Consider the following 15,273-nt stretch of genomic DNA (forward strand, 5'->3'; position numbering starts at 1 on the left):
GAGGGCAGAGGCGTCAGACGTGTGTGTGTGTGTTGCAGAGAGAGAATGATGCTGAGAGACGGTAAGGGGCGAGAGCGGGAGGCAGCATCACCGACTAGACAGAAAGGAGGGGAGGGGAAGACAGACGGAGTGGAAGTGGAGGGAGAGACAAGAGGAGTGCACCATGAAGTAGTGCCTTTGTCCGCCCCGGCAGCGCTGCCATTTCACCGTCTGCCGAGAGTGAGGCAGCAGAAGAGGAGGGGAGAAGAGAGGAGAGAAAAGGAGAGTGACTTTGGGAATTCGTCCGGCGAGTCAGGAGGGAGACACGGTTTGGGTTTTTGTTTGTGTCCAGGGAGTGGACGGACAGCGTGTCAGAAAGAGGAAGGAGAGGACGTCCAACATGTCTGTCCTGTGACTATAAAGGCCAGTTCTGGGCATGTGTCACCTGTATGTTTTCGAAAGTTAAAAAAAAAAAGGAACTAATTGGAACAATGATTGCACTCACTTTTTCGTCCTGTTGACTTTCTATTGTGTTTGAGTGATTGCTCTTGATTACAATCATTACCTTTTTGAATTGCTTTTATGCAAGTTTTTTACAGTTGCATGCACTTGTCTCCGAGCCGGTTGCGTGCCGCCGACATGCCGTGTCAACATTGATTGGCTTTTATAGCGTCTGGCGCTACGCCGGTCCAACTTTGATCATTTCCTGAAAGCTATTGATCTTTTCAGGGGGTCAGCGGGGGACGGCGGTGCGGGTGCAGGGCTTGTCGGGAGTTTTGTCCTCCTGTTGTACGAGACAAATCAATGATAACATGCGGAGACTTTGCTCCTCACGTGGCATCTTTTTATGACTTCTCAGCATCTCTTTTTATTGTCTGTTGCCATGGCGACGGGCTGCAGCTGCAGACGGAGCAAAGCGAAAGTTCTTTTTGTTGTGTCTTAAACCCGGTGCTGCTCCATTTTATATTTGTGCGCGTTGTCGGAACAGTTGACTGCGCTCACGTGCAGTTTTTCGACTCTAGACGCCTGTGCTGCGCTCACCAAGGTTGATTCAGGTCACCTGTCTCTCCCCCCGCCGCCCCTCCCTCCCCAGTCTGTGTTCACCCAATGGCGAGTCTCTGCACCCGTCTTTGTCCTCATCTCACCTTAATGAAAAGCAGTTGGGCTGATCGGTGGGTGGATAAATTGATGCAGCTAATTAATGATCATTATCATAAAATGTGTGTAGCTGACTCAGGTAGATGGTGGTATCCTGACCTGCACCGCCCCCCCATGTTCTCGTTGTGCTACTTTTAAGACCTTTACACATATTTTCTAATCTTTTATTACTCAGTACATTTTTATCCTCGGCATCTGAGACTGTTTGCCATTTGAACCAGGGCGACGTTTCCTGCCATCCCAGCCTGTCTCGCAGCACATGCGGATTCTCCATGGTGCTTCGAACTCACGACCAGATGGACGACTAGCGCGCGTTGCTAGACGATCCCTCTGTGGTGCTAGACTAACAGTTGCGGGCTGTTTTTGTTAGTTTTTTTTTCTTTTTCATTCTTGCACCCACGACCAAGCTGGTGCGTGAGACTTCAGCTGAAGTTTATTGGTGCCAGGCGTTGTGCCGGTTGTGTTGGTGGTGGCGAGGCGTACTGTTCTCCTTTAAGGTTGGACTATGCAGACAGTAGACAGAAATAGTGTTTATTTCTAGCATTCTTGCTCTTCTCTCAGGTTACTGATCGCGATCCGGGCGTGTCGTTTGAGGGCGAGCAGAGCAGTAATTCCGAAAATCAGGTCTCATCACTATCACCACACACCCGCTGGCCTTCATTAGCCAATGACCTGCATCCTCTAGAGTTGCATCACCATCGTGCTACTGCAGTGTGTACAGTGGGTTGTGGGTTATTTCTTGCCTCATCCCTCACTTGAAGCGTGAGAGAAGAATGCACTACTAACCTGATAAGTAAGAAAGAGAAAGGGATGTGGTGGGTGTCTGAGCACACTGCAGCAAGCTAGTCCTGGATAGTCTCACTCCTTAAGTCATCAGTCACAGGATTCTCACAGGAATGAGGCAAAAATACAACCTCACCTACTGTATGTCAGGATAGAACTTTCCTAAGGTGCTCCGTTGCTGACTAATTCAAAAACCACAACGGCCTCACTTGTTTTTTAGCCATATCAGGAACTTCAATCAGGAACTTTTTTTTGTCGGTTCCGGTGTCTAAACATTTGCCGCCTCTAGTGTCCATCGAGGGGAGACTAACAGGCGGTTGAAACATTTTTTTTTTATAAAACAAGGCGCTGTTTAACGGGCAAGCCTGGAGAACGGGCAAGCAGACGTGGGAGGGGGCGAGGGGGAGATCATCTGGAAGAGGCGAGAGGAAGTGGTGGCGCGGGAGAGGGCGGAGGCGCTGGAGAGGCAGAGGCTGGCCGAGTTCATTGTGTGGAGGAAGAGGGAGGACTTCCAGGAGAGGCGAGGAGACAGGGAGAGGAGAGACCGGAGTGCCGGGAAAGAAGGCAGGGAGGCCACGCCAGAAGTCATCTGGAAGAAGAGGCAGGAAGACAACGAGGGTAGGGAGACAGCTCGGGCTGATCAAGGCGGACACCAAATTGTTTGGAGGAAGAAGAATTAAGTGTGCTTTTAAAAAAAACAACAACAACAAGGGTGCTGTTACCAGGAGATGGACACTAGCCATATATTTGTAAGCCTCTTTTTTTTGTCCTTTTGCGGGTTGCAGGTGTGTTGTATCGACCAGTTGAAGCGTTGTTTGTCTGTGTCGCCTTGTTAGTGCGCAGCCCCCATGCCATCCCCCTTGCTGGCTGCTAAAAGGGTTTTTATGGGCCTGTGTCAAGCTGGACAGAGCTGCCGAAGGTGCTGCTTCTCTCACACACATGTCTCAGAGCGGTAACACACACGCATATGCAAGCAGCCTTTTAGGAGTCAATCACTTGAGTTGATTCTGTGCGGTGCCACTTAACAACTGTGTCGCCGGCCCTCGCCGAGAGGCCATTAACAAAATACTCGCAGATGTTGTTTTACAAGATGGTCAATCCACTTGACCCGCACGTCACAAAGTGATCACACAAAATGAACTCAGAGTTGGAAAGTGAACTGATATCAACATGACAACGCTCACGACAGACTGTTTGCATTCCGCCGTCATCCGGAGCCCCGCTCTTTTGCTAAAAGACATTTCAAACCCTGCTTTCATTGTGGATGAAGCCATCTTTAAGGTGGTGCGCTCTGGGCCGCCTGCTAATGTGTTCAGGAAGGACAAGTGGACAGATGGATGCTGCGCTGACGCTGAGGGAGACCGGCTGCGCGTCGTTAAGAGAAACATTTTGTATGCTGTAAGGAAAAGACTTTGATAAAAAAAAAAAAAACTAAAAACTGACAACCACTATGGAGCTTGTCCCAAAAACGAAGTACACCCACTTCAGGAGTGAATCCCTGAGCTCCACCGATGAGACAAACTCCAACCCATCGTCTTTCCCTCCTTCAAGTCCTGCCACCCCTCTCACTCCCTCCCCTGGTTTACCTTCTTCTCTATCCTCCTCCTCTCTAACCCCCATCTTGCCTCCATCTTCTCCCCGCCCGCCCGAGAACAGCCCCACCACCCTCTGCTCCTTTTTCCCAAGGATGGGCTCTTTTCGCCTGGGCGTCTCCGCCACTCTTCTCCCAGGACTCAAGGCCTCCAGCAGGCAGCCGCGAGCGCCTGTTGACTCTCCCGGGGACGACAGGAGCAGCTCCAGCTCCTCCCCGCCGCTGCATCACCCGCTACTCTCTTTAACCGCTCCTTCTCCCCCTCCGCGACCACCTTTGCAGGATATGAACCGGCTGGGAGGGGTGTCCAGGAGGGCACGAGTAGAGGGAGCTCAGCTAGGAGGAGACGAGTGGACGCGGCATGGCTCCTTTGTCAACAAGCCCACCAGGGGATGGCTGCACTCCGACAATGTCATCAGCACCACTGGTGTTTCCTACTCTGTACGGGTATGTCAATGAAGTTTGATCATTTACCTTATTTCAGTTTATAGTGTGTATACTATACAATGCTCCAATTCCAGGGTCTCTTAACAAGTTAAAACTGTAGCATTAGCATCCGTGGCTGTAGGCAAACTCCTGATGTAGGATTTTTATGGCACCGTTATAAGTTGTCAGCAACCAGTAGCTTAATCTAACTCTGCATGTCTATTAAAATGGCACTTCAAAATCGGTGGATCCTCGATTAACAAACTTAATTGGTTCCTGTAAGGGGTTTGTACATCGAAAAGTTTGTATAGTGAAACAAATTTCTCCATAAGAAGCAATGTAAGTAGGAATTAAACACTTTGAGTACGATATAAAGTGTTATACAATACTTTATGTCAAACAAACATAACAAGGGGGTGATGGATCAACTTTCTCTTCACCAACAAGCTGAACTGTGCTGTATGCCCTGCCCTGCCCCCACAAACGATCAGAAATAAAAAAAAATCCCCAATTTTAACAACCATATTAGTAAAAAATTTAAATTCAAAAAAGTAAAATGCAGCCACGGTAACATCGGCAGAGGAGCTGACGAGAAAGCAGCAGACAGAGGAAAGGGAAACAAGTCTGCTCTGGCATATTTTTCCAGAAAAGTCCGGTCTCATCACAATTAAAACTTACTGTGTATTCCCCTTAAAATATGTATTCATTTTTTAACCCCACAGAAATTCCCTCCTCTTTCCCATGCTGGTCTGTTGTGACTTTGGGACTCTTAATGAGATTGCAAACTGGACAAAATTTGTCAAAAGGCAAAAATTCACAGAAATAAAGGCACACACACTGAAGCACTGAGTAGTAAACTAGTTGTGTACTGCAACATGCAACAAGTGACACGGAGGGTTACGCCTTAGCAAGAAGGCTGTGCCCAGATTTTAGCTTGCAGGTGTAACCCAAAGTTAATGAATTAAGTATTTGTACACTGAAACGTTAAAAATAAAGGGGTTTGTAAATCGAGGATCCATTATTTTTTGCTATCTGGAAGGAGTTTGCAATGCATTCGAGCCCAGACCCTTGTGTTGAGCTCAGCGAACTACAATGGTCAGGTTAGGGAAACCATGTAAAGGGTGTTATTTCATGTCTAGAGGGCTCATTAAATTAAAAAAAAAACTTATTTAGAAGGTTGTAAACAGTTTTTCTTCATGCTCTAGCTATGAAAATATTTTATTTATAATTGACAATTTCTAGGTTGCGGAGATTTATGTATCATGATCACATCCAGAACAAATTTACAGTGGCAAGAGGGAAACAAACGACTGTACTTGCCACATATTTTATTTTTTAGTATGAACTCGTCAGCGCTGTCAATGCTAACTAAGCAGTATGCTTTGTTATTATTAGTAATACAGCATTGGTTCCATTACTCTACTTGTTAATTAATAACCATATGTTAAAGAGAGTTTTCATTTCCAATTTCTCATGCAACAATGTTAAAACGATTAAGTTAATATATCTAATGACAGCTTTTTGCCAAATATCAGCTTCAAATTTATGCCTCACCCTCTCTGTGGGCTCAGTAAACCCCGCCTATATTTCAGCCGTGTGAAATATCCTCAAACACGCAGAAATACGCGTTTTTAAACGTTAATTTTCGCTCAAAATATCACTTCCATGTTTTTTCAATAAAAATATATGATCCAAACAAAATTTGTTGAACACTCACCTCTTTCCTAAACGCCGCACTGAGTTGGAGAACAGAGAGACGATCAGGAGCACCGAAACAAGCTTGCTAGTTACCATTATCTAGCCAGCTTTGTGGTTGTTGCCAGCGTTCGCTCTCCAAGCCACAACGTTGATGAATGATTACAATCCAAACACTGTTGGTTCCAAATGAGTTTTAGTTTGAAAGTATTTCTTAGTAGCCGGCGAGAAGTTGTAATTTTGACGTGACTGATGTAAACAGAGGTCACCACACTGGAATTATACCTAAGGAGGCGTGACTATAGAATAAGTAAGGGGTGCCGTCCCAAATGGGAAATGTTCTTTGCAAGCACGTTATATAATTTTAGATTACATTTTCAATGGTAATAATGTTAGTAAATTATCTATTAAAAAAAATAAAACAATACATCAAATGGGACAACATTTGAGTGTCAAATACACAGCCAAAAGAGGTTGGTAGATGACAATAAATCTAAAGTTAATATATTCAGTTTAGCTCATTTTCAGTTTGTTTATTTCGAACATGCATACGATACAATGTAATGCATAAAATTTTTCCAGTTGTTTAATTGCAGCACGTCCGAAAATGAGTAGGAAGAAGCTGAGCTTATTTAATCCTACCCCTTTTCATACCATAACAATTCTATCCCATTTCCTTGTCGTTTTTAACAAAACCGTGAATAAATAAATAATGAATAAATAATATACCATAGTAAGTAAACAAATATTAAATGCATAATAATCTGTATCTCAAATATAGTGTAGAGATGGACCCAATTGCAGGAAATGTAGTCTTGATTTTCAAAGTCTTTTCTGGGTAATCAAGGGTTTGAAAATGTTGTCTTTTTTTCGTCAGTTTTCCTTTTTTTCTCCGCAAAGGGTACTAACATGAATGATGTTTTGAGCAGTTATGCTTTGTTTATACACTTACCATATACCACCCATTTACTCTTTTACCAGTAAAAAAATTACAAAAATGTAGTCAAAGTCAAACTCACCATCTTTAACGCTACAAGCAATGGTTCAAGTCACATTTCAACATTCTCAACTGTTTGGTCTAAGAAAAGAGGACAATGTTGCCTCATTTTCCTCCGTTGCTCACATCCTGGTGTTTCCTTCCTGTTTCCTGTGCAGTACATGGGCTGCGTAGAGGTGCTACAATCCATGCGAGCGTTGGATTTCAACACTAGAACTCAGGTCACCAGGTGAGCTCACACACTTAAACACTGTTGCCTTCTATTTCCACTGTTGCATTCCTTGCGGCCCAGTTATTTGGCCAGACACACACCATGTAGTTTTGGTCCTTTCTTTGCCGGTATTTGCACGATATCCATGTGTCTGCTGCTTTCTTGACCCTGCTTAAATTAGAACCTTCTGGAATTCCGGTGGTTTCCTACTGGTTTCTGTCCCGACAGTTGTCTGTCTCTGTGGCGCGGACGAGCACACCCCGGGCCCTGGAGACTGAATGAAATCGGTCCATCCAGACAACACCACAAGCCAATTCAGGACGGTGTCTTTATATTAATGACTTGTATGTTGTAAATCTTTCAGGGAGGCTATCTCGGTGGTGTGCGAGGCTGTACCCGGAGCCAAAGGAGCCCAGCGCAGGAGAAAGGTACACAACGTGCACACTGGCACCAGCACACACACACCATAAAGAACATCATTTATTTATACCGTTAAGTGGGCAACAGTGGTAAAGGCTAGCTTTCTGGATAAGAGCTAGATTTAGCATGATTGTCTGCTCCTCCATGGTCAGTTGGCGACTCAGATTTAGGTTGATCGTACACTCCCAGGTTCCAGCTTGCCAATATACTTGTGGCGGTAGTGGTGTGACTAGTGGTGTTGTCAAATATCACTTCATCGTGCAATTTGCCTAATCGTTGATGGAAAAGGCCAGAAAAACTGATGTACATACATTCAAACAACAAATAGGTGTTATTAGTAATGAGTAGGGATTAGGTTTGTACAATATACCAATACTAATTAAGTACTGTGATACTAATGAATTGAAAAAGATACCATATTTTCCGGATCATAAGGCGCCCTGCCGATGAATGGTCTATTTTCGATCTTTTTTCATATATTAGGCGCACCGAATTATAGGGCGCATTCATATTATTTATTTCTTTTTTCTAAATTGAAAACACTTCCTTGTGGTCTACAAAACATGTAATGGTGGTTCTTTGTTGCATAGATTATGTTTTACGGATCAAGGCCTGTAAATATTTTGGATCCTATTTTTTTCCTCTATTTCAATAAAAAAACTGCAAAGTGATATTTTGTGAAAATTAATGTTTAAAAACAAGGATTTCTGCTGACATTTTGCATGCCTGAAAATCAGTGTTATAAGCTCCGATACAAGCAGTTAACTTCTAAAGGTCCAATTAGCATTTACTAAATTGACCCTAAAGTGTGAATGTGAGTGTGAGTGTTGTCTGTCTATCTGTGTTGGCCCTACGATGAGATGGCGACTTGTCCAGGGTGTACCCCGCCTTCTGCCCGATTGTAGCTGAGATAGGCGCCAGCGCCCCCCGCGACCCCAAAAGGGAATAAGCGGTAGAAAATGGATGGAAGGCCTGTAAATGTGTTGGTCATGTATGATGTCTTTTTGTGTTTTTGTTTTGTTATAATAATATAATAATAATAATAATGGATTAGATTTATATCGCACTTTTCTATTGTTAGATACTCAAAGCGCTCACAGAGAAGTGGGAACCCATCATTCATTCACACCTGGTGGTGGTAAGCTACATCTGTAGCCACAGCTACCCTGGGGTAGACTGACGGAAGCGTGGCTGCCAGTTTGCGCCTACTGCCCCTCCGACCACAACCAATCATTCATTCACCAGTGTGAGCGGCACCATGGGCAAAGGTGAAGTGTCCTGCCCAAGGACACAACGGCAGCGATTTGGATGTCAATAGGTGGGAAGCGAACCTGCAACCCTCAGGTTTCTGGCACGACCGCTCTACCCACTACGCCATAGCGCCCCCCCATGATGTGTAATGTCTATATGTTTAAATGTACGGCAGTGAAAATGAATTTCCCCAACGGAGACCAATAAATGTAAATCTGTATCTAATCTTCAAGTCGCTTTCTGACAATCGCTTCCGGATGCGCTGTTTTGTGATTTGTGGGCGGTCTTATTTATGTGGCTCACCTTCGACAGCGTCTTCTCCCCGTCATCTTTGTTGTAGCGGTGTAGCGTGCAAGGACGGGAATGGAAGACGTGTCAAAACATGGAGCTAACTGTTTAAATGATATTTAGACTTTACTTAAATCAATCACGGAGCAGCATCTCCTCATCTGGAAACAACAACAAGGCCGTAAATGTGTCCCATAAAAAAACGTCCGACAGGAACTCTCTAATAAGTTCCTTTGGTGATTAGTATTAACTCACTACACTGGTATTTTGTAGCGGTTTCATGGCGAGTTACAGTAACTGACAGATATAAATAAGAACTTTACACTACTTTATATTAGAAATGGTAACAGCGGACGATGAATGTCCCATAACAAAAAGATAGAGAAAAAGAAGAAGCTTATCGACTATGGTGTACTACAAAGGCGAACACGCGCAGTTTTTCAGGATATATGCAGATCCCAAATACAGATCAGCAAGTACCGGAAGAAGAAAAGTAGATTTTGCTTAATATTACCAAACAAATCACCAAATAATAGGTCTTACCTTATACACACACCATAATAATACTTGTCTGTTTAATGCCGACAATCCATCAAACGGTGCGACTTCATAGCTTACCAAAGTCATAATAAAACATTTTGATAGATTTTTTAAACAGTGTGTAATATGCTATATTTTCAATGGGACATATAAAATGTTGGTGTTGTTTACTTGAGTCATATTGCCATCATAGTTCAGTCTACAAGTATCTCATATGTTTGACTACCATCTACTGGTCACACTTATCATTACACCATGTAGCAAAATAAATTGCTTCAAGGTCGGTAAGCAAAACCAGAATTATTCCGTACCTTAGGCGCACAGGTCTATAAGGCATACTGTCAAGTTTTGAGGACATTTTATTTTTAAATGAGCCCTATAGTCTGGAAAATACGGTACTATACTGCCTTTGAAAAATACCGGTACTTTGTAAATGTGAAGTGTATCACCGCGCACACACTCACCAAGTGCACAAGCAGAAACAGTTGAGGAGAGGAAAATGCATTTCTACTGGTTAATAAAGAGGGTGCATGAAGCACAGTATGGAAGTATTTGGGCTTCAAAACTATTCATCAAGGTGACAGTTTGAACACGGAAGCACCATGCTGCATGCAGTGCTTGAAAACATGCCCCGCCAAAGGTGACGATTAGTATTACCACCTTTTTTTCAAGCTTGGGTAAATCTTTAAATAACAAGCAATCAGACCTGCACGATGAGTTTAAAGGTAATATATTTAAATAACTAGCTCCTCTTTTGTGCACATGTAGATACATGAGGCGCACACAGTTGCTTGGCTTGATGCCAAATATTAGCGGAGTCCAATGCGCCCACGTAGCACAAACTAATGCAAGTGCAATTACTGAATTTTATAACAAATTGTTACAATTTGTTTTTATCTTTAACAATGTGTATTTTATCTGCTACATGTCTTATCTGTGTAGTTTCAGCCATGTAGTATTGTTTTTAGTATTTACCAATGATTGTATTTTTCTGAAAGCACAGAGTGGTAACAATAAATCATAAAGCATGAACTATAATGCCAGTAAAGCTTTTCTATTATATTCTAATCCTAGATTAAAAAAGGTTATATGTAATATTTAAAATTGTAAATTGTTCTTAGAGTGCAACAAGAAAAGCCCAATGTGTTTATTGCCTATTAATTTTAATCTTCTAAAATTGAGTGCAATAAAAACCATATGTTTATTGTATCGTACGATTTTTAGTTAAAATTAAGCCAAAAACGTTTAGTTTTTTTCTTGTCCCCTTTATTTAAAAAAGGTATTAAAGTACATTTTGGTACCGGTACCAAAATATCGGTATTGGGACAACCCTAGTAGGGATGTAATAATACTGTAAATATTGCGGTACTGGGGTATCAAAATCATCTCAATAATGCCATAACATGTATAAAATGAAAACTATGTAGTTTGTTTTTGGCACTTATGAATTGGCAGGTCTAAAAAGTAAACTATATATATATATATATATATATATATATATATATATATATATATATATATATATATATATATATATATATACTGTATATGTATGTATGTACAAACCCCGTTTCCATATGAGTTGGGAGACTGTGATAGATGTAAATAATATAAACGGAATACAATAATTTGCAAATCAATCAATCAATCAATCAATGTTTACTTATAGAGCCCTAAATCACTAGTGTCTCAAAGGGCTGCACAAACCACTACGACATCCTCGGTAGGCCATTTGCAACCCATATTCAGTTGAATATGCTACAAAGACAACATATTTGATGTTCAAACTGATAAACTTTTTTTTTTTTTTTTAAATAATAATTCACTTCGAATTTCATGGCTGAAACACGTGCCAAAGTATTTGGGAAAGGGCATGTTCACCACTGTGTCACATCACCTTTTCTTTTAACAACACTCAATAAATGCTTGGGAACTGGGGAAACTAATGGTTGAAGCTTTGAAAGTGGAATTCTTTACCATTCTTGCTTGATGTACAGCTTAAGTTGTTCAACAGTCCGAGGTCTCGTTGTCTTATTTTACGCCTCATAATGCGCCACACATTTTTGATGGGAGACATGTCTGGGCTGCAGGCGGGCCAGGAAAGTACCCGCACTCTTTTACTACGAAGCCACGCTGTTGTAACACGTGGCTTGGCATTGTTTTGCTGAAATAAGCAGGGGGGTCCATGATAACCTTGCTTGGATGACAACATACTGTATGTTGCTCCAAAACCTGTATGGACAATTTAGCCTTAATGGTGCCTTCACAGATGTGTAAGCTACCCATGCCTTGGGCACTAATGCACCCCCATACCATCACAGATGCTGGCTTTTGAACTTTGCGCCTATAACAATCCGGATGATTATTTTCCTCTTTGTTCTGGAGGACACCACGTCCACGGTTTCCAAAAATAAGTTGAAATGTGGACTCGTTAGACCACAGAACACTTTTCCTCTTTGCAACCATCCATCTTGGATGAGCTCGAGCCCAGCAAAGCCGGCGGCGTTCCTGGGTGATGTTGATTAATGGCTTTCGCTTTGCATAGTAGAGTTTTAACTTGCACTTGCACTTACTTAGCGACCAACTGTAGTTACTGACAGTGGTTTTAGGAAGTGTTCTTGAGCCCATGTGGTGATATCCTTTACACACTGTCGGTTTTTGATGCAGTACCGCCTGAGGGAACAAAGGTCCGTGATATCATCGCTTACGTGCAGTGATTTCTCCAGATTCCCTGAACTTTTTGATGATTTTACGGACCGTGGATGGTAAAATCCCTAAATTCCTTGCAATAGCTCTTTGAGAAATGTTCTTCTAAAACTCTTCGACAATTTGCTTACAAATTGGTGACCCTCGCCCCTTACTTACTTAGCATTTCATGGAAGCTGCTTTTATACCCAATCATGGCACCCACCTGTTCCTAATTAGCCTGCACACCTGTGCGATGTTCCAAATAAGTGTTTGATGAGCATTCCTCAACTTTATCAGTATTTATTGCCACCTTTCCCAACTTCTTTGTTACGTGTCGCTGGCATCAAATTCTAAAGTTAATGATTATTTGCAAAAAAAAAACTTTTATCAGTTTGAACATCAAATATGTTGTCTTTGTAGCATATTCAATTGAATATGGGTTGAAAATGATTTGCAAATCATTGTATTCCGTTTATATTTACATCTAACACAATTTCCCAACTCATATGGAAACGGGGTTTGTATATATATGTATTTGTATATATGTGTGTGTACATATATATACATATATATATATATATATATATATATATATATATATATATATATATATATATAATGTGTATATATATATAATGTGTATGTGAACATATAAATATGATTGTGTGTGTATATTTGTATGTGTGTGTATATATTTGAATTTGTAGATGTTTGTGTGTATATATATATATATATATATATATAGACCCAACATACTGTAAGGTGGTAATAGCTCAACAATCTTTTTTTTTATCCAAACACATCATCACAGCAAGCTTAAATGTCAACACGCACACACACACACACATACACATACACACACACTTGCATGCAAGCCTTATTGATGCGCACCAAAAGCAAAAAAAGGACATGCATTTTACCTTGTGTCTGAGAATATTTATGGCATTGTTGAACACTCTGGGAATTTTTGGAGTGTTAAAAAAGCATCGCCTTCATGTAGTCACTGCTAGCGTTCGCACAAATTATCATTGTGAGGTGATCATTCACCACCGGCTTGTGTCCCTGTAGTGCCTTCTCCTTTGCTGTAATAAAGGTCCGCTGTTTTATCTTTTTCGGTCTCATCACAATTAAAGACTCTTGCGGAACAAAGCCCCATTTACTGATAAAATCCTTGAACTGGTACCAATATACGTGTGGCGGGGGTGGCATGGCTAGTGGTGTGGTGTCGCAAACCATAGGCTAACGCTAAAATGTTAGCTCAAAGCGGTTCTCTAGCAACCCGAAGCCAGAATTTGGACGCAATTGTTTTTTGTAAAAAATTTGTTTATTACATTTTTGACATACACAGTCCAGAATAACAATTACACACATGTCAAATGTTAATTTTTTTAGAGTTTGGACACATTTAAAGCGTTTCACTGTGTGAATGTGTGTGTGAATGGGCGAATGTGGAAATACTGTCAAAGCGCTTTGGGCTCCTTAAAAGGGGGTTGAAAAGCACTATACAATACAACCCATTTACCATTTCTGATCACACAAAGTGATTCCTAAGACAGGCTGACACAGCTCTGACCAGTGCAACAATCGTGGAAACAAACTGGTCTGAAGTGCCGTTGGTTGTGCAAGCTCATCGGAATGACCACGCTTGTGTGTACAGGATGTGAAGTAGGGGGCCCCGCCTCTTCAAAATGGCCATGTCGCATGTACAGAAAGTGATGTCATCAAAAGGGCAGCCCCCGATGGCGTCAAGCAGCATGCAAAATTAATGAACAAACCATTCGTACGCCGAGACATGGTTCACACACAGGCATATTTAGCGCCATGTAAACGTTTGTAAACAGAATGGAGGTTCGGCTGTATTGACATACACTGGGTGGTTTTAGCTCAGACTGTTTTAAAATTGTGATAAGACGTTTCTACAGTGGTTAAACATTAAGTTCGCCATGGGAGTATAAATGTATTAAATGTAGAAAATGAATCGCATTATGAGACCTTTTAAAGCAAGCAGCAGGGTGTGAAATTTAACACCTGACACCCACGTCTCCTGTCCTGTTGTGTTGAACGCAAATGTCACTCTCCGACTACTATCCACACCACACATATAATTATCCAGTATGCCCTGTTGCACTGTAAAAGAGTTAGTGTTAAGTTGACTGTGATTGGGGGTATACATGTACATGTATTTGTATTCAGTTTTTTTTGGTACAGAATTTTCAGTTTGGGTGTACTGCTTTCTCAATCAGTACACATTAAAAGTGAGAAACAAGAAGTGTGGCTTGTGTCAGAAGTCTACTTGATAACTACATGCTGTGCAGCCTTAAGCCTCATGGCCAGGGGTCGTGCCAAGAAAAGGGTAGAGTATGAAAACCCTCTTCCATCGCAAAAAATGTCCTGTTTGTGAACAACATGCCTTTTTGGTAAATGACGTAAACTGACAAGGACAATTGGATGAGATGAGAGTAGTGTGCCACTATTGTTTGGCTGAGAATGGGGACACAGCAACAATCAAACTGGAACTCTCTTTGCTTGACCTGAATAAATGAGGGTCTGTAATTGACTAAAAATGACAAATTAATTCACAGGATTCATACTGTTAATGTTGCACTTTGTCTGCATTGTTGCTGTCCAAAGTGCAGCCATTTTAACCCTTTGCTTGTGTTTTTTACTGCCCCTGGCATAGCCTAAAAATAAGTTGTCAGTTAAATGTATATTTTTATTATATATTACATTATTTAGCTTTGTGGCCTAGAAAGCAAAGCTGATCTAGGCCAATATAATACAATATATTTTTCATGAACTGCATGATTGTTTTTGGGGTTTTGTATTGCTTTCCTGTGTTATGTGTACTTTCCTGTCTAGTATGTTTTGTTCCACTTCCTGTTTTGGTTATGTCTTCTGTGGCTTATCCCCTGCTACTCTCCTCACCTGCCTCTGATTGGTGCTCAGGAGAATCACCTGGCCTCTGATCACTGATCAGAGGGATATATATGCTGGCCTCGCTTCGCAGTCAGGACTGCATTATTGCTTTGTTCGTTTCATTGACATCCTTGTGTTTATGCTTCTGGTGCACTTCCCTGCTGCACAATTTGTTTTTAGTAATGATATACAATGCAATACATTTTAGGACGACAAATATGCGCAACCGTAACAATATTGGCCTATCTTAACTAGCGATCAGCCAATTATCGGCACAGATATTTGGCATTTTGATGTATATTGGTATTGGCTTTTTTTTTTTTTTTTTTT

At 41.6% G+C, this 15,273-nt stretch overlaps 1 protein-coding gene across 4 annotated transcripts in view; it reads left to right on the plus strand.

The window, feature by feature from the left end:
- shc1 (SHC (Src homology 2 domain containing) transforming protein 1) overlaps window positions 1-15,273 on the plus strand; it is an 83,196-nt gene that overhangs the window by 35,992 nt on the left and 31,931 nt on the right. For 2 of the 4 annotated variants that reach the window (XM_061881984.1, XM_061881985.1), the window contains 3 exons: window positions 3,794-3,958; window positions 6,788-6,858; window positions 7,205-7,268. In XM_061881984.1, the coding sequence (XP_061737968.1) occupies window positions 3,794-3,958; window positions 6,788-6,858; window positions 7,205-7,268 (300 nt within the window). Of the gene's footprint in view, window positions 3,959-6,787; window positions 6,859-7,204; window positions 7,269-15,273 lie in introns of all 4 variants that reach the window. The other 2 variants (XM_061881983.1, XM_061881982.1) reach the window with 1 other exon arrangement.

The sequence above is a fragment of the Nerophis ophidion genome, linkage group LG21 (genome assembly GCF_033978795.1).
Source record: "Nerophis ophidion isolate RoL-2023_Sa linkage group LG21, RoL_Noph_v1.0, whole genome shotgun sequence".
NCBI lineage: Eukaryota > Metazoa > Chordata > Actinopteri > Syngnathiformes > Syngnathidae > Nerophis > Nerophis ophidion.